The following is a 27,531-nucleotide window of genomic DNA, read 5'->3' on the forward strand; positions in this document are numbered from 1 at the left end:
ACCTTTATTTTTCATGAGGGATTGATAAATATGAAGCTCATTAATAAGAGTAGTCAGAATATATTCTATTTTGTTCATCACTACGTTTGTACTAAATTGCAGGATACTCTTCGGAAGAGATTCCATAATAAAGTTGACTTGGTTCTTCTTATCTATGACAAGCCCATTTGCCTCCGTGATATTGAAGTGGACCATCATGTCCAGGACATGTTCTCTAATAGAGGTCCCCTTATTCATATGAGAATTGTAAACGTATTTGAGAGTATCATGTTGAATAGATGAGGACGGTTGTCCAAACATCGCTTGCAATGATTCCATGATTGCCTTAGCGGAGACCATGCTCTCATGCTTCTTAGTCAACACATCAGATATGCTGGTTAAGATATAGGCTCAGGCCTTTTCATTTTCCCTCACTCATTTTTCATACACATCCCAAACATTTTGATTTGTAGTTGAGCTGGGAACTGGAGGACATTCCTTGTTAAAACAAATCTTAAATCATCTACAACTAGTATTGTATTGATATTCGATTTTCAGGTTGAATAACCTTTGCCATTAAACTAGTTGGATGATAGAATTAGACATGCTGAAAATATAAACAAATTTTGTTAGTAAACTGCTTTTAAATCCAATTTTATCTTAGGAAGAGTAATAATGTATCCATATTTCATTATTAATTGCAATGATACTTTAGTGAGTCAGTATAGATGCTACCGAGGGGCAGTCAAATACTTCTTCATTAAAGCAAGACATTCTTGACATACTAATACCATAATAACTCTTTATTCCTATAGTCATTTAGTTATCATTTTTGGTCAAGAACTTACTAACACTTAGTAACTCTTGTAAATGTGACCCTCCATTTTCAGATTTCAGAGAAAGGTATCAACAAGCTCCCGAATTCGAAGACAATGCTGAAGACGAAACTAAGAAACCCTATTCATTTCTGAAGTTTTCGGTGTTCTGATCCCTATGTTACATCCCTCCGAATGGGTAGTCGCCTAAAAATGATACGCAGGTGGAACATAGAAATCTCATGGTGCAATCTAATGGAAGATACCATAGGATATGTTGACACATTTCCTTCACCCACTTACTATGAGCTACTTCCCCTATTCACCTTCTTATTGACCCATGCAAACACTTTCCGAATGGAGTAGTCGCAATACAAGCGACACGAAGCCGAGCATGGATCTCAGGGTGTGAACTTTTAGAAATTTGAGAGCTGAAAACAATATATCGTATATATTATTAATCTCCCACTAAAGTGTTCTATTTGTTTTGGGTAAATGTTTATTTAGGTATATTTCGGCTAAAAATAACCTAAGTCTAGGTGATTATCCAAGTATAGCATTTATATTTGGATTTAACCTACGATATCTAAATGATAAACCAATTTATTACCTCATATCTCTCACACATGCTCATAAAATCAAGTAACAACACTCAAGAACCAGCTAAAATCCCCAAGGAGCAGGTGTTTCATAAATCGTTAACTTAAGTACCTCCAGCCTCAGCCTTAGACATGATTTAGCTCGGGTGAGTTTGTAATCATAGTTTTACAAGATAACGACCTATTTTAACTAATTAAAACAAGTTGTTATATGCTAGCCCTAGGTGAGCATGTATCTTATCTTTGTTATAGATTTTAAATGTCTAATTCATTTTATAACATTTTATAAAACTATAGACATGTTTTTCCATCCATAACATACACCAAGAATTTCATAATTTAATATAGCAAATTATATTAAACACATGAAACTCTAAATCATGCATACTATATATGATAACAAATTATAGCATACTTTCAATGCATGGTACATGCTTCCTATGGTGGGATTTTCAATCTACATGGCATACTATATGCACAAACAAAATTTATTTAATTATAACATACATTCCACAATGCATAAATAATTAAACATACTGTTATGGAGCAATTTTGGCATCCTAAGCAAGCAAACAAGTTAAATTATTACAAGAATAATTGAATACAAGATTGAACCGCTTCTAGACCGCCCGAACCAATTCCAAACCGCTCGAACCGAACCTCTAAGTCATCAAAAAGTCTAAACCAGTCCAAAACTCAGTTGAACCAGTCCAAATTGACCGAAACTAGTCAAACCAAAACCACTTGGACCTCTGGCTAGCACGTGCACATTCTGGGCTAGATGAAGAACAATGTTGCAATGTTGCAAAGGCAGTAGCATTCTGCTGGTTTTTACTGCTAAACTTGCTTCATTTCTTCTTCGATTACAATCTAATTGAAACTTTATTGACTCTAAAAAATTTACAGTCTCTTAATCACACATTAACTCCCATAAACAAGGAGTCAATTACAACATAATTGAAGAGAAATCTAATGTCAAAACTGTATAACATCCATGTCAGCACCCATTTCATACAACTTATGAAAAACACCCACTATACTTAAATTAACGTAAATTGAGTGCTCTAATCATGCTCTGATCAATGGTGTTAACATTTAACATGCGGAAGCAATTAGGATCTCAAACACTCTAACTACAGTAATTTTAGAGATTAAGCATGCATGTACATAAAAACATAAAATAGGGTTTATAGAGAACAACATTTGAAGAACTCTTCAATTGCTCAACAGCTAAAATCTCCTCACCAACATTTTAAAGACAATCACAAGAGTCTTTCCTACTATCCTCTGGCCTTAGATTGGATTGTGGGTTCAATTGATGAAGAAATTGAAGGTAAAATTAAGATTTTGAGTGGTTTTGGTGACAAAATTTTAGAAAACTAGTTTTCTTCAAATTCTCTTCAAATCAACCGAGTTTTCATCCAGCTCTTCAGCTGATTTCTTTTCTATTTTTATAGAAGAATACCATGCAACTTAATTACATGTGGGATTGACACCAAGTCCACTCAATTTAGTAGAATTTGTAGGTATTTAATGGAAATTGTGGGATTTTTCCACTTTCCAATTTAAAATCAATTTTCATTTTAATATTGTTTTTTTCAAAAATCATTAAAATGAATTTTGATTTTTTTAAAAAAACTAAATTTCATAAATTCAATTTTCAATTTTAAGTAAATTTATTTCAAATAAATAAATCATTTTAAATTAGGTTTTAAATAGTTAATTAATCAAATTAAATTAACATCAAATTTTAAATTAATAAAACACCAATCTCGTACATGAATCCCTATTCATGTATTTAATATTTAAATCATATTTAAATATTTATACTTCTCCAATTTTGTTTAATTCAATAATTGAACATTTAATTATATTGTATATATTTAATAATTCTCTTAAATCAAATTTGAACGTTTCAACCGTCATACTATTCTAAGGTTTAGTCCATTTATGACCTAGCAGAGAGACCTAATGGACCTACAGATCATGAGCTCCAACGATTCGAGATTAATCGGTTAAACACTTTTAACCGAATTAACCAACATTGGTTAACTACCAAGTCACTCCACTAAAGCCCAGTGACTGTACTCTCCTCACTGTAAATATACACCAACGTTGGTTGGGCCAATAGGTCATTGTGCACACATAAATAAAATGTACGTTCAATTAAGTGAAGTCGATGATAAAAAACTAAAAAGGATCCCTTTCTTGCTCCTACAACTAGAATTTTCGACCTTAGATTACTTTTGCCCACTTATCTTTATTTCTTTTGCACTTGGTACATTCGGGTCGATCCACAGGGAAGGTGATTTGTTTCGTTAAGCCATTTTTCTAACTATAATGGTCCGTCGTGTCTTTTTCTATTTTGGACTCGTTTGAGTCCCTTTGAGTCCTTTGATTCTTTTTTTTTTTTCTTTTTTACCTATCATCAGAAAACCCAAATTCGACTTATCTGACACCCTTTAGAAGATGAAGTTTCTTTGAAGCGTTGATTGCTACATCAACTTGAGTAAGAATGGCCGAAGAAATACGAGAATTTCTTCGTACCTTGAAAGGGGGAAGGGTCACGTCGAGCAACCGACATTAAAAATTTGCCCTTCCTTGAGGGAGCTAAGTGATAAAATGTACTGCTTTCTTTTATTTTCTTTCTAGATTAGCTTCTTGTTTTTCTTTTGTAGGGACTCCTTAGAAGAGAAGAGCATCTTTTGAGGGGTGAGCCCTGCTACCACACCTCAAAGACCATGCACGAAAACGCCTACAGGGGAAGTTTTCTATTCCCTTATCTTTATATTCATCGAGCTTAGATTAAAGATATATTGGGGACAATGTATCAAGTTAAGCTTCGGTGGTGGTTATATATGCATGTTTGGTGAGTCCTTGAGTACTTGAGCTCGGACTTTGTGGTTGAGCTACTGATATGATTTTTGTGATGCATATATTATGATAATGACCTTCTATGATAGGTATTAGATAACTCTCTATTCGCTTTGTTTATGATTCACAAAATGTATGCATAATTTTGAGCCAAATTTTAAAAATTTTCTTTATTCCCTTGCATATTTTGAGCACATATTCATCTTATTTGTGGTTTTGAATGCTTAAGATTGGGTTATTTGGTCCATATGTTTGCACCCGAAAGGTCCATATGATAGTTGTTAAGTAACTGAAGCTCAGTAATGCATGCTTAGGTTTTTTCCAAACTCTTGTTTTGTAAAGTAAAAGCTTGTTGTATGCTGAATAAACAGCAAGCATGTTCTAGAGTAAAAGTAAGTTTGTATGATATTTTTTAGGGGGATTACTCATCTTTCTTAGGGGTATGATTAAACTTTGGTAGTTATGACACATGTCGTTTCCCTCTGAACTAAAGTACCCTTGAGAAATGAGTAAGCTTCGGCACCTTTAAAGAATACGTTGCTCATAGTCGGACGTCTTTCACGTAACTCGTGTGGGCAAGCCAAAACGAAGGTGGTGTAGTCTGGATAAGGCTTCCTCTTTCATGTAAAATAAGAAAAAAATAGGGGAAAAAAGGTAGAGAAAAAAAAACTAGAATAAAAGTTTGGTTCCTTTAAGTTTTACATTGCCACCTTGGGTCTAGGAAGCTTAATACTTAATCCTCCGAGCCAGAGTAAGGGGAAAATGAGTTGAGGGCCAAATAAAACCTTCCCGGGCTAGTAAAGACCTAGATAGGATTGACAAGCACACACATACGTAGGGGATAGAGAATTAGTTTTAAATTTCTTAATTAAGTACATGCATTTGAATGACCCTATCTTCGTGAATAGTTTGTTATCTTTAGCCTTGATATTCGAGTCGCTCATTTGTATCACATGATTCATGTCTATATTTTGTTTTTCCTTGCTCGAGGACAAGCAAAGGTTAGGTTGGGGGTGTTTAATAGATCTTGAAAGGAGCTACTTTTATGTCTTCAATCTAGCTTGCTTGTCATGTTTTAAATGTTTAAATATCTATTTTTATAGGATTCTTGAGAAAATCATGCATTCTGAAGAGTTATAGACCATTCGAATTTAATTTGAAACTATTAAAAGTGATAGGGGGCTTTTGAGGCTTCAAACGAAAGAGAAAATGTCAAAATAGGCCCTAGGTGAGAGTGCGGCAGTGCCATACTTGGCGCCATGCTCGGCGCTCTAACTAGAAACTAAAAAATAGGGCACAGCGCTGCGCTATCGCGTGATTATAAAAACTACTCTTAGATATTTTGGTCGTAACTTTCAATCCGGGTGGCCGATTGGGTGAGTGGCCGGTCATTTTCTTCATTTTTGAGTCCTTTATCCATCTACAAATTAGTTTTAGGCTCTCTTTCATTTTTTTTCTTTCTTTGTTGTAATCATGAATTGGGTGCTTTCTCTCTCTTTTTCATCTCTATGGATTGTTGAGGTAAGTGAGTTTTTCTAGTTTTTGGGAGTAAGGAACCTATGTAGCTTTGTGAGACCTCTTTTATTAAAACTAAATGCATTAAATTTATGGTTCTTTAAATCTTTTTTGATTTTGATATGTATTTATATATGGATTGACACCCCTACCCATGAATGTATATCATAGCTATGATTCATGGCTTGTGCGTTCTTTCTTGTTCATCTAGCTTGAATCCCAAGTAGAAAAGGTTGATTGTTTGCATGATAGGGAATATAGGCTACCAATAGACCTTAAAATGTATGCTTAACTTAGATTCAAGGATATTTTGATTAATTAGTTGGTATACTCTAATTGATTAATCACACAATGGAACCCTTAATCTTAATGCAAGTGTGTTAGCTCTAAATAGACGTTATCATACCCAATAGGACTGAGGTATTTAGATTAATTAGGATTTAGACTATATTTGATAATTAGGGCACTTGCTCCTACAACTAGAATTTTCTTCCCTAGATTACTTTTGCCCATTTATCTTTATTTTTTTCGCACTTTATTCTCATCCACACCAAACCCCCCATTTACCACTATAGTTAGGAAATTGGCTCAACGAAACAAATCGCATTTCCCTGCAGATCGATCCGAACTTACCACTATTGCTATGTCTTTGTAGTGGTAGGAGTAGTTCGATATTACAAAGTTTCTTTTGATTAGTAAAGGTTTGCAGGAGACAGTAAATCACTACGACTAGTTACCCTGATGGGCGTTGCTTTACCAATCCCGAGCTTTTTGAAAATTGAGAAGGGCATCAGGTTAATACTAGCTCCCAAGTCTCATAACGCATAACCCATATCTATTCCTCCGATCAAACATAGAACTGTAAAGTAAAGCTGCCTATGTCTCTTTGCTTCTCTGAAATTTTTCTGTTGATCAGTGCGTTACACTCCTAAGTCAATGCCACAGATTCAAACTCGTTGATCTTCCTTTTTTTCGATAAGATATCCTTCAAAAACTTCACGTAACTTGCCCTTTATTCTAACGCTTCAATGAATGGAATATTGATGTGTAACTGCTTAAGAACATCAAGGAAGCATTTAAACTAGTTTCCATCATTCTTTTTTTGTAGGCGTCAAAGGAAAGGTGCATCCAGGCACGCACCAGGTATTCCCCATGCGTTGGACGTGATTGGTTGAGAATGATTGGTAGAGCCAGGTGCTCTCTAATTCAACTTTTCCATATGTCATAGTTATTTAAGATGTTTGTATGAGTATTTCTACAAGTGTTGTTGAAGGATGATTATCTTTTCTTGAGTCTTTTCCCTTTTCTTCCATTAATGGTTTACCGCTGCGCAATGTTATTGCTTGACATTGCTCCTTTCCATTGTTCTGTCTAGGCGCCTCAGTGTTACTAGGTAAGGAGCCATGCGTTCGACTCTTCAATTCACTCGCAATTTGTCTAACCTGCATTTTCAAATTTTCGAGTGATGACGCTTGACTTTTTAACAATGCGTCATTCTGGACGATGTACTCTTTCAACAGGTTTTCAAGCAGAGAAGACAAACTTGACGCGTTGCCTTCTCTATTGAAAGTAGGATGTTGTGGATGTTGCATGGGCTGGAATACAGATGATGGTCCTTGCCTGTGTTGCCAATGCATTCCAGATTGATCATGATTTTGTTAGTGACCTCTCCAAGAGAAATTTGGATGGTTTCTTCATCTAGGGTTATACATATTAGAAAATTGGTTGTTTTTCACGAAAAAATGGATTACGGATTTTGGGGGCAATCATCATAGGCATTGATAGCTTATAGAAATACAAACAATTGTAGCCTTTTACTTAGAATTATGAGGGCTAATACGTAGAATATGCATTAATAATACCAAGAATTCATATGGAAAAGTGAGCTTATATCGACCAGCACCAAAAATCCTCACTAACCCTATATCATGCGTTATTCCGCATCAAAGTGCCTATTTTTGCAGCCACTGCAGGAATTGACCGCATGTATCGATCTTAGACTACCGCAAGAGTAATCGCATACATTGAGTTTCATAAAGACTAGTTCGCTGCATGGAATGTTGCGTTCACGGAGTGATAATTGTGATGGAAGGTTGATCGCCAAATGGGTCGAATGCGTTGACACTTCAGGAGAAACAAGCTTGAATGCATACCTTAAGAGTATCAACAAGATAAGGTGATGCTAACATTTCCCATACCGTGACAAAGGTAGCAGTGAGTCAGAATTCAATCATCAATGTTGTCAGCATTTGAGCTCTATAGATAGAGACTTGGATCTTCACTTCAAATCATCCGAGTTTCTGCCTTAAGGCAGATCCTTGTGATCGCATATGAAAGCATGAATAAGACACTCTTTGAGTATTTTTCACCTCTACAGCCCCTTCTGAGTGACGACCAGAGTTTTGTAGGAGATAGAGCTCGAGAGAGGCTTCTCCACCATCCATCCATGGCGTCACTAGTGGCCTTGACGCATTTCGGATGAAAAAGCAAGAGATCGCTTACATCTAGCCTTCCACCTCTCTTCTTATCTTTGTATTGTATTACATTTTGGCTTATGATATTAATACATTTTGTAATCCATACATATCTTAGTTCCTTTAGCACCATTTTTATCATCTTCTTTGTCTTTATCATCGTCTACATTCATTGTTTATTTAAGTATCAAAGATTCGCATACTTAATCGTGCAGCCTAGAGAAAGGACGCATTTAGCAACCCACCGACAGATGTGCATTGCACGAGTATAGTGAGTTAATCCTCTTTGCTTGGTGTAAGGCTATTGCAATACTTGTCTATGAGCTGATTAGCTATAACTAACTGCTCGAGAGGGTAAGTAGTGGAACACACTAAAGCAAAGTAAGCTTTATTTCTAGAGATAGGATCAGCATTATGCTCGATGCAACCATGCATTATAGAGATATAAACATGTGGTTGCCCACCGAAATGTGTGCAATGCGTTAGTATGGCAAGCTGAGATTACTCGAGTGACCAAACATAATGAAGTCAACTTATTATGCGTTAACAGCTGCTGCATCTCTACCAATTCTCTTAGTTAAACTTCCATTGCTCAATCTATTTAGTTAGGAGTAGGAGTAGCACATAATCCTTTAACTTCTTTATTTTTACTTTTATTCATCGCCTCAAACGCATTACTTTATAAACATTATTTAGTTACAAGTCCCTGTGTTCGACCTCGGATCATCTCGAGAAACTTGCGTTCTCGTTATGCTTGGCGAGAAAGCAAGAAAACTTGTGATAGGAACACATGGTCATTGCATACGAGCTCAACGCATATTGTATATTTTCCAATCCAACGCATGACCGTCAACAATTTGAGCTTCTGTCCGTTTATATTCAAAGTGATTTCTCCATTCTGCACATCAATTTGGACACGACTCGTTCATAGAAAAGGTCGCCCCAAAATGATGGGCACATCTTTGTCAGCCTCATAGTCTAGAATAATGAAGTCAGCTGGCAAAATAAATTTATCATCGTGAATTAGGCACATCCTTCACCTTACTTCTTGATGAACCAGAGATCTGTCAGCCAATTGGAGAGTTACTGATGTGGGCACAAGTTGCCCCACATTTAATTGTCTAAAAAATTGACAACGACATCAATTTTATGCTGGCCCCAATTACACAGGGCTTGCTCAATATAGATTGTGCCATGAATTTTCGGATGAAAAAGACCTGCAAGATTCTGATAATGACCTGAATTTGATTGATAACGGGAAGAAATGCACGTTATCATAGTGCTAAGTTCTTAGACAATGTTTGGATGGCGTTGATGAAATATGTTAAATTGCATCATTAAGCATTAATTCTATAATATTGCGGTCCATGCGTCCAACACAATTAGAACAGTTGATCTTTATATTTTTTGTGCAAATATGCGTTAACACAATGCAAAGATTGCGATCATAGGAATTCACTAGTCGAGCGCAACTTCACTGCAAGGGTTTGCATTGATCGTGCTCGTAAACATTCGTCCGAGAAGAATCAATGCAACTTTGGTCAGTGCAACATGGTGGGCGCATCCGTGCGAAAGGATAATTAAGAGTGATGGGATAGAAAGTTGATGACAGTCGGATCCATATTAATGTGACAGCCGATAACGGTCGCAAAGTACATTCAGCTTTATCGGTGACAATATCCGGCGCATCAGTCAGGAATTAAAGCTGTCCCATCTGTACAACCAGGAGAGAGAAGTCGTCTTCACCATGGATGCTCTATAAATACCAAGGGCATTCTTTAGAGAAGGTTATTGATCGGTTGACGAGTTCACCAGTTGCTTCTGTTCATAATTTTCTTTTCTATTTTAAGGTGGAGCAAGAGAGAAGAGTGGTGGTGCCGAAGATCGCCCAGGACAACTGAGAGAAAACCTTGGGGCGTAAGAGTAGAGAGCGGCCGACTCTCGCGAGAGCGAGATTATCTTTAGAGCACGAGTAGAAACAGTGTAAATGTCTGGCAGCAAGAAATTGTTACCAGGCTCTTTATTAAACTTACATTGTTATTTTGTACTTCATCTTCATATCTACTTAATGGAAGTTCTATTTCTACATCCGCTCACTCTCTTAATACACATGAGTAACTAAGCTAGTCGAATGGATTGAGAAGAACTAAGCTAACATGACCTAGGAAGTTTATTGCTTGCGATTGTCTTATTTTATGTTGTGCAAAATACTCTTTAGAGTTACTCGAGGGAGAATCTAAAGAAAGAACCTAATGTCTCGAGAGAGCTAGGTTAGAATCTGGACTTGAAAGAGCAAGATTAGGCTTGCAAAAACAAGACATAAGGACTAAGAAATAAGCTGTGTTGTCAACTTGCATCGCATGCATCCTAGGAATAGGTATGATGATATGTGGTCGCCTTGTTTGTGTATCGTCGCATAGACAAGAATTAGAGGTTTATGTGTAAGCCCTATAGAAACCTTTGCATATACATTGCATGCGTTCTAGTATTAGAAGCTGCAGAATTCACGCCGAGAGGTGGTTTACTATTATATGCATGTTGCATGATCGCAAAGCATGAACACATTTTAGGGAGTATTAGCCCAACCCTTCTCAACCCGTTCACCGCTTATTCATCGCATCTCCCGTTTACGAACTCTTTTCAAACTCCTCCGCATTTATTATTTATTTTTCATCAACAAAAACAACAAACCCAATGATTTATTTATTTAACTGGTTACTGCAAATCTTCATAAAAATCACCAATGCAAACTATTTTCACAAGTCCCTGTGTTCGACCCTAGACTTATTAGGAAACTCAGAGGAATTTACACTTGAATTCCGCTGGGGAAACTTGAGTGCACAACGTAAATACATCAACGCATATCATCCACATTTCCACCACATAATTTCGAGCATCAAGTTTTTGGCACCGTTTCCGGGGACTTCGGCAAACTAGTTTGTAAACGGTAATTTTTGTGATTTCTTTGCAAAACTCTCAATCTCTGGCGAACTACGACCTGGAGATTGAGAGAACGTTTCGAAGGATACTAAGAGACCGCCAATAACAACCAAAATCCGACAAAGAAGAGATGGCGGAGCAGCCTGAAAATGGAGCACCAAACGATAATAATGTCATGGCGAATCCGATTCTGTTGGCAAACGATCGCAATAGACCCATCAGGGACTATGCATCGCCAAACTTCTATGATTTCTCTCCGGGAATCATGAGGCCTACCCTCGACGAAAGTAGATTCGAGATGAAACCGATGATGTTGTAGATGATCCAGACTGCAAGTCAATTCGGAGGAAGGTGTGGCGAGGATCGCACGCCCACCTCCGAAGTTTTATTGAAATATGCAATACTTTTGTGTTCCCGAACATCTCTGCTGAAGAAGTTCGACTAACGTTATTCCCATTTTCTCTCTGTGATCAGGCTAGGAAATGGGTTTATTCGCTCGAACCAGGAGAGATCACTTCTTGGGAACAGGTGGTGGAGAAGTTTATGAAGAAGTATTTTCCACCTACCGAGAACGCAAGGCGAAGGAAACTTATTACTAATTTTGAACAAGATATGGATAAATCACTCAACGATGCTTGCGAGGTTTAAAAGGTTGGTCCAGGATTTTTTCGCATAATGGGTTACCAGACTGCCTTCAAATGAAAATTTTCTATCATGGTTTGAATCACACTTTGCAGATTGCTACCAATGCAGTAGCCACCAGTGGTCTACTTGACAAAACTTACGATGAGATGAAGAATATCCTGGACCGCATCTCCAAGAACCTTGAAAACTGGAGAGAGAGAGTGTCCAGAGATTGAGACTTAAATATTCTGATGCAAATAATAGTGCCATTGTTTCATTACAAAACCAAATGACCGCAATGATGAATTTGATCCAAGGAATGGCGATCAGTAGCCCAACACCGCAAGTGGGCCAATCAACGCAATAAGTCAAATCCACAGTCTGTATATTTTGTAAAGAATTATTCCTTTTCAAACACTTACAACCCCAAGTAGAGAAATTACTCCAATTTTACCTGGAAGAATCAAAAATAAAATTTTCAATCTTTGGTGCAAAAAGAAAGGCCACAAGGATTCTTCCAACACAACAACGGTCAACCGAGCAATTGAGCAAATAGATCACAACAACCACCGCAATCCTCTTCTCTGGAGAGCCTATTGAAACAATATATAGAGAAAAATGAGACAGTGCTTCAAAGTCAGGCTACGTCCATCCGCAACCTCGAATTGCAAATGGGCTAGATTGCGAGTGAGCTGAAAAGTAGACCGCAAGAGGCGTTGCCAAGTTCAACCGAACTTCCACGCAACCCAGGGGATCAGGTAAGAAGCAATGTCAGGTTGTGACATTACATAGTGGAAAGATTGTAGAGGGAGAAAAGAAGGAGTAGAGTAGAATAACTTCCATCACAATCGAGCCTGAGATTGCAGTAACGCAAGAAAAAGAAAGAGAAAATGAAGCAGTAGAACCTGAGGTTGCGTTGACCTCGAAGTCAAATGAAACAGGAACCGTGAAAGTCTAGTTACCACCTTTCCCTCAGAGGCTAAGGAAGAAGAAAAATGAAGAGGTACAGTACCAACGCTTCTTATCTATGCTAAAGCAATTACATGTTAACATTCCTTTCAGTAAAGCGATTGAGGAAATGCCTGCCTATGCCAAGTTCCTGAAGGACATGGTAATTAAGAAGAGAGGCATTGGAAAATTTGCCACAGTGGCATTAACGCAAAGTTCCAAATCTATTATCCCACCGAAGATGAGCGATCCTGGGAGTTTCACTATTCCTTGCTCCATAGGAGAACTCTATATTGGGCAAGCCCTGTGTGACTTGGGGGCCAACATAAATTTGATGCCATTGTCAATTTTTAGACAATTAAATGTGGGGCAACTTGTGCCCACATCAGTGACTCTCCAATTGGCTGATAGATCTCTGGTTCATCCAGAAGGTAAGGTGAAGGATGTGCTGATCACAATTGATAAATTTATTTTGGCAGCTGACTTCATCATTCTAGACTATGAGGCCGACAAAGATGTGCCCATCATTTTGGGGCGACCTTTTCTATCACCGGGTCGTGCCCAAATTGATGTGCACAAGGGAGAAATCACTTTGAGTATAAACGGACAGAAGCTCAAATTTAATATAATTCGTGCCATGAAATTTTCGGATGAAGAAGACCTGCAAGATTCTGATGATGACCTGAATTTGATTGAAGAATAAAAGTCTGATGAAGAGTGTGAAGAAGAGGATGCCAACGCATCTGTAGCTACCTGCAATGTGATCGTAGCAAAAACATACAAAGAAGAAGAAATGATCGTAATGCAAGAAGAAAAGCCAAAAGAAGAAAGAAAAACAATGCAACCTTCCCTGGTGGAACCACCAACACTTGAATTGAAGACTCTACCAACCCATCTGAAGTACGCATTTTTGGGGCAGAATGAGAAGCTGCCAGTGATAATTTTCTCTACGCTCAACGAAGATCAAGAGAATGCATTAATGAGCATTCTCAAGAAACATGTGCGAGCAATTGGCTGGACGCTCGTTGACATCAGAGGAATTAGCCCCGTATACTGCATGCACCACATTCGTCTTGAGGAAGACTACAAGGCAACAATTGAAAATCAACGCAGACTTAACCCTGTGATGAAGAAGGTCGTCAAAAAGAAGATTATCAAGTGGCTGGATGCGGCCATTATCTATCCCATAGCAAATAGCACGTGGGTCAGCCCGTGCAATGTGTGCTGAAGAAGGGCGGTATGACGGTAGTCTCAAATGAGAACAATGAATTAATACCGCAAAGGACCATCACTAGATGGCGCATATGCATGGACTACCGCAAGTTGAATGCAGTCACAAAGAAAGATCACTTCCCTCTGCCATTCATCGATCAAATGCTAAACAGACTAGTAGGGAATGATTTTTACTGCTTCTTGGATGGGTATGCCGGATACAATCAAATCATGATAGCTGCTGAAGATCAAGACAAGACCACATTCACCTGCCCATATGGGACATTCACTTTTCGCCGCATGCCGTTTGGCCTCTGCAATGCGTCGAGCACATTCCAAAGGTGCATGATGACGATCTTTTCAGATTATCTCGAGGACTCAGTGGAAATATTTATGGATAACTTCTCCGTTTATGAGAACACTTATGAAGTCTGCCTAGCCAATTTGGAGAAAATTATGAAGAGATGTGAGGAGACAAGTTTGGTGCTCAACTGGGAAAAATGTCATTTCATGGTGAAAGAGGGTATAGTGTTGGGACATAAGGTCTCCTGGGAAGGGTTGAAGGTGGACAAAACAAAGATTGAAGCAATTGAAAAACTTCCACCTCCAACCAACGTGGAGGTTGTGCGAAGCTTCTTAGGGCATGCTGGATTCTATAGACGATTTTTCAAGTACTTTTCTAAGATTGCATGACCACTGAGTGCGTTGTTAGATGCGAACAGAAAGTTTGAGTTTGACAACAACTGCCTCAACGCATTCAAAGTTTTAAAAGATGCGATGATTACATTGCGCCGGATTGGAAAATGCCATTTGAAATCATGTGCGACGCAAGCGGGTATGCGATGGGGGCAACTTTAGCGCAAAAGAAGAAAACAATTTTGCATCCCATCGCATGTGCGAGTAAAACTTTAAACCCTGCTCAGATAAATTATACCACCACAGAGAAAGAACTCTTGGTTGTGATTTTTGCGTTGGAAAAATTCAGGGCATATTTGTTAGGAACTAAGATACTCATTCACACTGATCACTCAGCAATCAAATATTTAATGACAAAGAAGGACGCAAAGCCAAGGTTGATCAGATGGGTTATCCTCCTTCAAGAGTTTGATATCGAGATAATTGATCGGAATGGGACAATTAATCAAGTTGCGGATCACTTGTTCAGATTGGAAAATCCTGAGGTTAACCGCAATGAATCTGAGGTAAGTGTCGTGTTCCCGGATGAGTAGCTGTTCCACATAGAAGAATTTTCCTGGTATGCAGACATCATTAATTATTTGGTTTGTGAGCAATTTCCTGAAGATTACATCTATCATCAACAGAAGAAGCTCAAGAATGAATGCAGACACTATTATTGGGATGAGCCGAATTTGTATAAAAGAGGTGCAGACTAGATTATTCGATTACGCGTACCAAATGCTGCTCAACAACGCATATTGTCACAATGCCACGACTCACCATATGGTGGGCACTTTGGAGGGTAACACACTGCAGCCAAAGTTTTGCAAAGTGGATTCTTTTGGCCTTCATTATTCAAAGATGCGGCTGACTACGCAATGAAATGTGATCGGTGTCAATGCACAGGCAACATTTCATGGAAGAACGCAATGCCAATTAACACTATCTTGGAGCTGGAATTATTCGACGTATGGGGGATTGATTTCATGGGGCCATTCCCTCCTTCGCGTGGCAAGCACTATATTTTATTGGTCGTCGATTATGTCTCTAAGTGGGTAGAGGTAATAGCATGCGCCGTAAGTGATGCGGCGGTAGTCTCCCAGTTCCTCAAGAGAAATATTTTCACTCGTTTTGGCACTCTCCGTGCCATCATAAATGATGAAGGATCACACTTTGTCAATCACAATATCAAAGAGCTACTGCGCAAGTACAATATCCTTCACAAAGTGGCTACCACATACCATCCGCAAACGAATGGCCAGGCTGAAGTGTCCAATCGAGAAATTAAGTTGATACTTGAGAAGGTAGTAAAACCTTCGCAGAAAGATTGGGCAATGAAGCTTGATGATGCAATTGTGGGCATACCGGACCGCATTTAAACACCAATAAGTATGTCCCCCTATGTGTTGGTATTTGGCAAGGCGTGTCATTTGCCTTTGGAGCTGGAATATAAAGCACTATGGGTGGTAAAGAAACTGAATTTTGATTTGAAGAAGGCAGGGGAAGCGCGAAAAATGCAACTGGTCGAGCTAAAAGAATGGAGGAACAATGCATATGAAAATGCGAAGATTTATAAAGAGCGCACCAAGCACGGGCATGATCAACGCATATGCGGTAAGAACCTCCAAGTCGAGCAAAGGTTTTGCTATTCAACTCACGTCTGTGACTCTTCCTGAGAAAGCTAAAGTCACGTTGGTCCAGACCGTTCATAATTAGACAAATACTTCCGCATGGTGCGATTGAATTATCAAATGATGATGGAACTAACATATTCAAAGTCAATAGGCAGCGAGTAAAGGCATATCATGGAGAAGGCTGGTATTACCAAGTCGATTCCGTGGAACTAAAGAACTTTGAATAAAGAAGGAAGTAGGTGGTCCCTGCGTTATCAAATGATCGCAATTTATCAGGGACGCAAGTTTTGGGAAACCTCAATTCTTCAACTCTTTTCTCCACTGCTCGAAATTTTTACTATCTTTTCAAATCCTGATCTATCCTTATTTTATTATCACTATCTTTATTTTTGAAAAAAAAATGCGATAACGAGTTTTATTTTGTTTAAAATAATTTGACCCTCTCTTTGTTTTTCTTGCAACGATCGAAGTGTTGGATTGCGAAGATGATATGCGACGAAGCCTCTTATCTTATTCCATCACCGCCATCCAAAGAAGAGAGATCGCCGCAAGGATGGATGCGTCAACACAATGTGGGCGACAGCGCAAAATTTGGGGGTGTATTCTTCCTTATCTTTATTTAAAATTTTGTGCTATCACATCGCATTTTAGTTTTCAAAGTTTTATCACTGCATCCTCTTTGATCACCGCAATCATTTTTCAAGTAGATAAATTTAGTAATTTACCGCGGTCTATTTCTTTTCCAAGTATGATTTTAATGATGACAAATATGCTTCTATATCTTCCATATATATTAGAGTCAACTTAATCTTAAGATAGTCACCTCATGAAATATTTCTAGAAGTTACGGGTTTGCTAGCTTTCTTTCAAACTCTCTTTACAACGCATTCTATGACCATCGCATGACTTATTTTAATCTTCTGGCAATGGGGACATTGCCACATTTTAAATTTAGAGGTGGGGTATTTATTTCCGACCTTGCTTCTATTTCTTTAAAAAAAAATTAATAACTCCACTGTCAACACAATGGAAAACCCATGTTGATAAGAGTTAAATTGTGAAAGGCACTTACCCGTAGTTGGATGTCCGCATGACACACGTGGGGGTAAGCCAAAACGAAAGTAAGTCACCAGGATCAACGCATAAATAAATGACCGCAACTCCACTACCCAATCGATATGAGTTTAGTCTGAGAAAGAGTGCATTGCTCGTAGTTGGATGTTCGCATGACACGTGAGGGCAAGCCAAAACGAAGGCAAAGCACTCGGATCAGCGCAAGATCAGAAAAAATAAATAGCAATGAAGAAAATTTTTGTGCAAGGATAAAAATCATTTGACACCCCGGAAGAAAATTTTCTTTTTGAAATAAATCATGCGATGTTCCGGAATTTAGTAAAGTACTTTTGAAAGTTAAGCTTGCAGTCCCTAGGTCTTAGAAATATTTTAAGAAGAGACTTGAATAAGACTTAAGGAAATTCAGGTATATAGGATTTGAACGAAGTATTCTTGAGAAATCTAGGAAAAGAACTTTGCGGTTGACTTGCTAAAAGAAATTTTTAGCTTATGCTTGAAGACAAACATTGTTTAAATTTGGGGGTGTGATAACGGGCAGAAATGCATATTATCATAGTGTTAAGTTCTTAAACAATGTTGGATTGCGTTGATGAAATATATTAAATTGCGTCCATTAAGCATAAATTATATAATATTGCGGTCGCATGCGTCCAACGCACTAGAACAATTGATTTTTATATTTTTGTGCAGAATATGCATTAACACAATGCAAAGATTGCGATCATAGGAATTCACTGGTCGAGCGCAACTTCACCGCAAGACTTTGCGTTGATCGTGCTCGTAAACATTCGTCCGAGAAGAACCGCCGCAACTTGGCCAGTGCAACATGGTGGGCGCATCCGGGTGAAAGGATAATTAAGAGCGATGGGACAGAAAGCTTATGACAGTCGGATCCATATTAAGTTGACAGTCGATAACGGTCGCAAAGTACATTCAGCTTTATTGGTGACAATTATCCGGCGCATCAGTCAGGAATTAAAGTTGTCCCATTTGTACAACCAGAAGAGAGAAGCCGCCTTTCACCATTAATGCTCTATAAATACCAAGGGCATTCTTTAGAGAAGGTTGTTGATCGGTTGACGAGTTAACCAGTTGCTTCTGTTCATAATTTTCTTTCCATTTTAAGGTGAAGCAAGAGAAGAGTGGTGGCGTCGGAGATCGCCCAGGACAACTTGAGAGAAAACCTTGGGGCGTAAGAGTAGAGAGCGGGCCGACTCTCGCGAGAGCGAGATTATCTTTAGAGCACGAGTAGAAACAGTGTAAATGTCTGGCAGCAAGAAATTGTTACCAGGCTCTTTATTAAACTTACATTGTTATTTTGTACTTCATCTTCATATCTATTTAATGGAATTTCTATTTCTACATCTGCTCACTCTCTTAATACGCATGAGTAGCTAAGCTAGTCGAATGGGTTGAGAAGAACTTAGCTAACATGTCCTAGGAAGTTTATTGCTTGTGATTGTCTTATTTTATGTTGTGAAAAATACCATTTAGAGTTACTCGAGAGAGAGAGTCTAAAGAAAGAACCTAATGTCTCGAGAGAGCTAGGTTAGAATCTGGACTCGAAAGAGCAAGAGGAGGCTTGCAGAAACAAGAAATAAGGACTTAGAAATAAGCTATGTTGTCAACTTGCATCGCATGCATCCTAGGAATAGGTATGATGATATGTGGTCACCTTGTTTGTGTATCGTCGCATAGACAAGAATTAGAGATTTATGTGTAGGCTCTATAGACACCTTTGCATATACATCGCATGCGTTCTAGTATTAGAAGCCGTAGCATACACACTGAGAGGTGGTTTACTATTGTATGCATGTTGCATGATCGCAAAGTATGAACGCATTCTAGGGAGTGTAGCCGAACCCTTCTCAACTCGTTCACTGCATATTCATCGCATCTCTGTTTACAAACTCTTTTCAAACTTCGCCGCATTTGTTATTTATTTTTCATCAACACAAACAACGATTTATTTATTTAACTGGTTACCGCAAGTCTTCATAAAAATCACCAATGTAAACTATTTTCACAAGTCTCTGTGTTCGACCCTGAATTTACCAAGAAACTCAGAGGAATTTACACTTGAATTCTGATGGGGAAACTTGAGTGCACAACGCAAATCTATCAACGCATATCATCCACATATCCACCACATAATTCCAAGCAGCAACGCATGGAGATTAACACAGAACATAAGACAAGTGTATTTTTCCTCTCCCCTTTCCAACCAACAGGCATGCAGCTCCCCGCAACCCACAAGCCTACCATGGGTTACCCGAATGCGTCGATCTGATGCACGCTTTATGTCTGGGCTGCATTGCTCATTGTTAAGTTCTTCAGCAAGTTTGTCATTGTAGCCACCTGTGCTGAAAGAGTAGTCACTGTGTTAGTATCGATCATACTTTATTGTCGCTGCTTATTGTTTGTTCTGGAATCAAATGCGTCGTCAACCCACTCCATATTATGTTAGGAAATTCTATCCGAAATTTCCTTGGCTTCATTATAAGATTTGTCCATGATGCCGCCTATGGCGGCTGCTTCTGCTGCCATCTGAGATGGTTTGTTCAATCCTCCATAGAAAGTCTCCATCTAGACAGTTAGAGACAATCTATGGTTGGGGCAGTTTTTAACCAACCTCTTGAATCTTTTCCACACGTCAATGAGTGTCTCATAGTCTCATTGTTCAAAATTCATAATCTTTCAACGCCTTCATGCATTGACTGTGGGAGGGAAGTATTTTTGCATGAATTTTTCTACCAGCTTGTCCCACGTCGCTATTTCACCCGACTCTAAGGAGCTTGCCCATTGCTTAGCGTCGTCTTGGATAAATACAAGAATAAATATAGTCTTATTGCTTCTAGCGTGAGTTCAATCGTGTTCATGCTTTTGAAGATGAATGATGATGAGAATGAATGATTATGAGGAAGATGATTAATCTATCCCTTGATATGAAGATGATGTTATGCTTCGGACAAAGGATAGACCTATGTTCATGCGCACCTTGCTAGTTGCATATAAGTTCTCTTAAGCTAGACCCAAATATAAATCTAATTTAAGTGTCCTAATAAGCCTAGGGTCGAACACGAGGAATCTAGAGTAAATTAATGTAGGCTTGGTCTTTGGATCTATTGCAGAGGATTACTAATTGGTTGATATGTGTTGGCTATGTACACTAAACTACTAGCACACATGCAAGAGAAAGTAGGAGTTCAGATAAAGAGGAAGAAGGTACATGGAATATTGGATTAAGTGTTAGATGATATGCGTTGATTTCTTAGTGAGACAACAAACCTATATAAGCACAATGCTAATAAAATGAAGATGGTGAACATGTCTGCTAAAATTTTAATGTATGTGTGTGATGTGTTTGGAGTCTACTCTTTAATTTATGCTTAACATCTCTCGATGTAGATGCTACACTATTCCTATCTCCAGGTTGCATGCATTAGTTAAAATGAACAAGCAAATGACATGAATGATTTTATCTCTAAAATTACTCACGCCCTAGCTTGATGCATTCTATAAATAATTACTCTCTCGAGTAACTAAATGTTTTTTCACTTCAATTAACTGATCAGGTGGATTCAAGCAACAAACTTTATGCAATTATCAAGCCAAAAGATAAATACACAAACAACTTAGTAAATTAACAGATGGAGATGTGAAGAATGGTTGAAATGGAGATTGAATTAATGAAATATGTCTTGATACATATAATTTTAGTTCAATCAAGTAGGACAGTGAATGAAAATGCTAAGTAAAAGAAAGAAGTCAAGTCGCAGGGTTCAATCTTTTGTCCCCTTTGGCTTGATTTTGTGCTTGCTATTGACAACTAGGTAAAAAGAGTAAAAGAGATGTCTTTCTCAAGCTTTTCTCTGATAGTACCTCGTTACCAACGATGGAGAATGGCAATTGTCCCTTCTATTTCTTTCTTACAGTCGGCAGAGATGAAGGATAAAAAATGTCTAACTCTATAACTAATATAGCTTCCTCTTCAACTGCAGACATCCTCTCTTTATATAGGCAATCAGAACAGCCACTTAGTGATGTGATTGCATTAAATTCCATACCTTAAGATAGTTACCTACCATTCTACCTTGATCATACGTCGCTAGTCAGATGCTCATGCTTGCAACTTGTGATTTGACGTTGACTGCATGAGCCTAATGTATCTATCATGTATCAAATTAGTTGGACGCATGTTCCTTGCGTTGACTTTGTTTGCAACACTTAGTAAATTTTTCTGATTCCCGCATTAAAGTGCGTTAGTGATGCAGTTTTTTACTTAAATGATACTTTTGCATGAATTTATCATATATATACAATTCCATGCATTTTCCTTGATTATGAACACGTTTACATCACTTTTAATCCTAATTATTCCAACTTTTAGAGAACAATAACTTCTATTTCTACAAGTTATCAAGTAACCATTTTGTTTTTTTATTTTTATTTTTGAAAATTAAGCCTATGGACACAAAGAGTGCAACAAAAAACTGTAAAATCGAAAAACCAAACCATTCCAAACTGAACCAATGGTTTGGTTTGGTTTTTTAGTATAAAATTGGATATCTTGGTTTATATTTGGAGAAAACCAAAACATATTGGCTATGGATCGGTTTTTTTATTGGAAAAATCAATCAAAACTGAACTGATCAATTGATATATATATACCCTTAAAAATAAACTATCTTTTAGTATTATGGTGCATGTATATTTGTTGTTTAGAAAAAAACTACCAATTATTATGGAGCATGTATGTTTTTTATTTAGAAAAGTGCCAAGAGAAAAATAAAAATATCCATTTTCAATTTATTTTTAAAAAAAACACCAAATTTTAATTTTAAATTAGCAAAAATAACTTATTTAAAACAAAGTGATAATAAAAGTAGAAATTGGAAGAAAAAAGAAAGTACTAAAAATCGAGAACCAAACTAATAATAAATCGATCCAAATAAAATCAATTCAATGGTTTTGTTCTTTATTGGACATTGGTTTTGATCACTTCTTTGTAAAACCAATTGGTTTGGTTTGGTTCTTTATTGACCTCAAAATGGGCAAAATTGAAATGACTATCAGCCCTAATGGACACTACTTACATATCCAAAATTCTTCCTTTGTTATCTACTTTTCACCAATGGTTTAAAAACCAAGCCAAATTTTGAGAACTAAAAAAAAGTAGCTTTCAAAAAATTGATTTTGTTTTTGGAATTTGGCTAAGAATTCAACCATTGTACTTAAAGAATGATGTAAATCATTGTAAGAAATGAGGTTGAAATGTGCTTAATTTTCAAAAACAAAAACAGAAAATCAAATTGTTATCAAGCGAAGCTGTAATTTTTCAATTAAACTTTGAAATTGTTATAAGTGAATTGAATTAGAACCTTTACCTGGATTATGTTTGAAAATCATCAATGCATTAATTCTTACACGTGTAGACTTTTTCAAATGTTGATTTAATAAAATGGATGATTATAATTTGTTTGGACAATTTTCAAAGAAATTTTTAATTGATATCCTAAATTGATTCGTTTATGTAAGTTTAGAGGTTAGATCAAATCATAAATCTCACACGATATTTATTCAACTAAAAGATAATAGATGAATTAAATTGATACATGTAGGAAAGTTCAAGATTTAAATTTATACAATTATTAATCTACGGCCAAACTAATACAATCAACAAAATTCATGAGTATAGATTAAATATTGAACCTAAAATCTATAGTTATTAGCCTCAACTTTTCTTTCCATATAATAGTAACATCCAACTACATGAATACATGAACATAGTAACATTCAAAATAATTTGCCAAAACTAGTATAGTTCAATCTGGCATTTGTTAACTTGACATTGTAAACAAATCTATATCCCTTTAATTCTGGAAACAAGAAACATAAAGAGAGAATGTTACTTCTCATTTATTCACAACTATATTTCATCATCATAAAATTACATTCATATCTTAAACCCAAAAATAATAATAATAACAATAATAAAATAAAAGTTTGTCCTTCTCTTCTCTTTTTTTTTCTTTCATCTTTTTGGATGAGCTTCGAGATAAATTGGTATCGAAATTTTTGTTTAAGTAGATACACTTATAATTCAGAAAAAATTGCATATAAATATAAAATTGTAAAGTTTTAAAGGGAAAATAAAGTAAATATAAAATAGTGTGGTATGAATTCATCAAGCAGCAGATGGTGCAGGGACATAGGCAATATTGGGCTCAGGAATGGAGCCCAATATTGAGAATTTGGGCAGTGCTTGGGCTTGAGCTTGGGCCTCATCTCCTTCCTTAACGACGTCGTTTGTAGACTTCAAATCGAGCGACGTGTCGTTATAAATGTCCCACCATTTTGCCACCAACATTTTGATGTCGTCTCTCTCCATGTTTGCTTCTTTTCCCGTGTACCTCCATGGTTTCGATCCCTATTTTAAAAAGTAAATAAAAATAAATGCTCATATTTTTTAATATGAATTATTTTCTTTTTAGGTTTCTATTCTTTTAGGAAGTGGATTCACATAGAGAATTATTCCCTTTTCTTTTTCGATAATTTAATCTCAAACAAATAGAACAAATTCTTTATATATGTGTGGGGCAATTTCCATTTCCAAACCTATTTTCATTTAAATAAATGAAAATCTAGAATGTGTTAATAATTTTTTTTTTAAAAAAAAAAAAAAAAAAAAACCAATGATATTCCATATGTAAAATATAATTAAAGCATTTTTCGAATTTCAAAAATAAAATATATATATATATATATATATATATATATATTATATATAATCAACATCTATTTTTCTTTGTTAGTGCATATGAAATCTTAATCAAATTTTAAAAACTAATTTCTATCTTAATTCTCAGAATTTGGGTTGAATTTTATGAAAATGAATAACAAAAGCCAAATAGTAACATTAAAACTCTTTTTTGACAATTATTTTAATTTTTTTTTTAAAACATATGCATACTTTCTTTCGACTTCTTAATCATATATTATTATATTATTTTCATCTTTCCTAGCTAAACAATGAATTCTTAACTAAATTCAAAAAATAAATCAAAAAATAAAAAACTTACTTGACCTTTTAAAACACTTCTAAAAAGTATTTAAAATTTTTTAAAAAAATATATTTTTTTAAGTTTAATTTTCAAAATCAAAATCTACCATTCTAATTTTCAAAATTTAGGTTAGAATCCATGAAAATATTTGTAGTAACAAAAAAACAAAATATATACCATTGTTTTGTAAAAAACTGTCACATGGTAGTTTTTTGTTTCTTTAAATGATTTTTAATAAAAAAAATTGTGTGTAAAAAGAAAAAGAGTATGAGATTAGGTGCAGCTAATCATTATACAAAATAAAAGGGAGAAAAAGAAAGCTTACAGCAGCACAGTAATGAACAACTTTAACATTGGAAAGATCACGAACATTTTCAGGATGGCGCCACAGCATAGCCAAAACCAAATTATAAGTAGGAGGAATGGGCTTATAAACCTTCCCAAAGAACATGTTCAGAAAATCCTGCTCTGCAAAAGGAGTCGGCGGCGTCACACGAAGAGTCTCCAGAAGCGAGTCGTAGGTTTCGCGGCTCGGCTCGAACACGAACATTCCGGCATTGAAGTACAACGGCGGCGGCGGACCGGAGGCGGCAGGCCATTGGACTCTATCGGGGCATTGCTGGCAGTAGCCGATCTTGTATTGTGGGGAATGGCTCCATGTTTTCTCGCAAAAGCAGTCCATTACGGCGTATAAATGACCATCTGGCTCCTCGAATAAATGGTCTATGTTTTCGTATACTTGGATGTCTCCATCTAAATATATCATCTTTTTGTACTCCACAAACTGCATAAAAGAAATACCCCATTCATCCAAATGTTTACATTTTTAATAATTAAAATACTCGGATGCGTCTATTTTTGTGTAATTTATATCTAATTGTTTAATCATAATCACCTATCATGTGTTGAGTTTTTTTTCCTTTCATGTAGTTGGTGGAATAGGTTGTAAAAAGATAAATGTTACTTGTGATGCACTCAAATTCAAGTATTGTTCTTTTTCTAATTCATTTCGAGTTTAGTCTCTAACTTCATTTTGAAGTTTATGTTTATTTGGTTCTTGAACTTTCAAAAATGTGTAAAAGTATACAGACTTTTGATGGGATCATTGAGCTTTTAACTTTATGTTTAATAGCATATTTAAGAATAAAAAATAGTTAGGTGTATCCTGATAGTTTCTATTTTCTTATGTCTCACTAAATTGTATTCAATCATAATTTGTCTTGTAACAAATTCTTCTTATTTCTTTTTTTAAATATTTTATTTTTTTATGTGAGTGATGAGAGAGAATACATATTTTGGGATGTACACAACTATTATCCTTTAAAAATCAATTGATCAATTAGATATAATTAAATTTGAAATTTACATCTAACCAAATTTCAATTTTTCAATTTTTGTGTATTGTAGGTGTATATTTGAATGTTAAAAAAAATATCAAAGAAGCAAATGATTAGAACACAAATTCAGGATCTATTAGATTAAAAAAAATTGAAAACTTGATTTATATTTAAAAAAAAATTAATACAAAATTAAAAGTTTAAAAGATCTACTAATAGATATATTTAAAAAATGGAGACTAAATAGATATAAAATCTAAGTTTTGAAGCCTAAACTTATAATTTTAATTATGGAGTGCAATTCTCGTATGTTTTTTTCTCGACGTTTTGGAACCTCTTTTGCATTATGGAATGCAAGGCGTCGATCATCCCACGTCATAAATTCAATCAAATGAATAAATATTACGATGATCAAGGGAATTTCTATAAATATTGGCCAACAATTTTGCTCTATTGGAAAATTTTTGAAAAGATGAGTTTAGAACACTTGAATTTTAATTACGTCTGATAGTTGTTAGAATGATGAGTTGTTTTTAAATTTAAGAAAATGGCTAATTTATATATAAATATGGTATAATGTCATCATTTATCAGTAATAGACGTTAATGTTACTAATAGATGTCTATTAATATCATCAGTATCTATCAATATCTATCACTGATAGACATGACATTTTACTATATTTAAAAATTATTTTTTAACAATTTTATCCTTTAAAATAATTACCCTCCAATGATTATTAATGCAATGAATTCATTGAATAATTTTTACTCAAATAATTATGAATGTTTGCACTTACGTTCCAAATCCGAAGTTTGGAGTAGTTGATGACATAATAGGCCATGGCAAATTGGATTTGATTTTCGGGAGGATAAATGGGTTCAATTTCTCGAATAATGCAATCCTGAGCTTTCAAAATCTCCCGATGCTCTGCCGGAACATCTGGTAGCACTGCCACCACCAGAGGGTAAGCAGTGGCCACCTTTCGCAACCCTTTTGCCAATCCCGCCACCCCTTTCACGTAGTCTCCATTTCCCGCTAAGAACGTCACGTATGCTCTCTCCGAGCTGACGGTGGCTCCACCAACGCCAGCGGGGACATTCTCTTGGAGTTCTGGGGCCATTTTTTGAACTCCCAAAAGCGAGGGAAATATTAATTAATTAATATTATTGGGTGTGTTTTTTTGGACTTGAAATGGAGCGAGATTCGGTGTTGGCTTTTATATAGGTGGAAATGCAAATGCAAATGCAAATGCAAATGCGAGTGTAATGAAACTGAAATGAAAAGTTTTGGTCGTTTTCTGATTATTGATGATTATGAAGATGATTGGTTAATGGAAAAGGAAGGTGAAGATTCCACAAACTAGGAATTTGGCCATTTCTATTTTATGTGCATCATGTAATTATCATGATGAATGAAAAAATTATTATGTAATTATTTATATCTAAATTAGAGTAAAATATGGGCCATGAAAAAGCATTCATATTAATAAAAATAATGTTCAATATTTTTTATGATATTTTACTTGATTTAACTTTTCAAGTACTTAATCTAAAAAAAAATAATTTTAAAAAAGTTAGATATCACTCAAAATAGTTTTTGAAAAAAAAAATTTATAAAATAAGTTGGTTTATGATAAATACTTGAAATCAATTTTTACAGAAATGATTTTTTAGTGTTTGATGGTTAATCTCTCTCATTTATATAATTCTTAAAATTATCAAAATATCATCAAAAGTCATCTATCTCGTTTCTACTATGTTG

General features: G+C 36.0%; 1 protein-coding gene across 1 annotated transcript; it reads right to left on the minus strand.

Moving 5' to 3' along the window:
* Positions 1–23,257: 23,257 nt before the first annotated feature.
* LOC120080898 (galactinol synthase 1-like) lies at positions 23,258–26,968 on the minus strand. Its single transcript, XM_039035567.1, has 3 exons — positions 26,567–26,968; positions 24,756–25,214; positions 23,258–23,796 (listed from the first exon to the last, which is right to left on the minus strand). Exons 1-3 carry the CDS (start codon positions 26,888–26,890, stop codon positions 23,554–23,556), a joined length of 1,026 nt encoding a protein of 341 aa, XP_038891495.1. The 5' UTR covers positions 26,891–26,968; the 3' UTR covers positions 23,258–23,553.
* Between the last annotated feature and the right edge of the window lie 563 nt (positions 26,969–27,531).

This window comes from Benincasa hispida, chromosome 7, assembly GCF_009727055.1.
Source record: "Benincasa hispida cultivar B227 chromosome 7, ASM972705v1, whole genome shotgun sequence".
Lineage (NCBI taxonomy): Eukaryota > Viridiplantae > Streptophyta > Magnoliopsida > Cucurbitales > Cucurbitaceae > Benincasa > Benincasa hispida.

Coding starts and splice junctions, on each gene's coding strand:
- LOC120080898 (XM_039035567.1), bottom strand. CDS start 26,890: ATGGCCCCAGAACTCCAAGAGAATGTCCCCGCTGGCGTTGGTGGAGCC. Junction 25,215..26,566: donor CCAAACTTCGGATTTGGAAC/GTAAGTGCAAAC, acceptor TCTTTTATGCAG/TTTGTGGAGTACAAAAAGAT. Junction 23,797..24,755: donor TTGTTCATTACTGTGCTGCT/GTAAGCTTTCTT, acceptor TTTTTAAAATAG/GGATCGAAACCATGGAGGTA.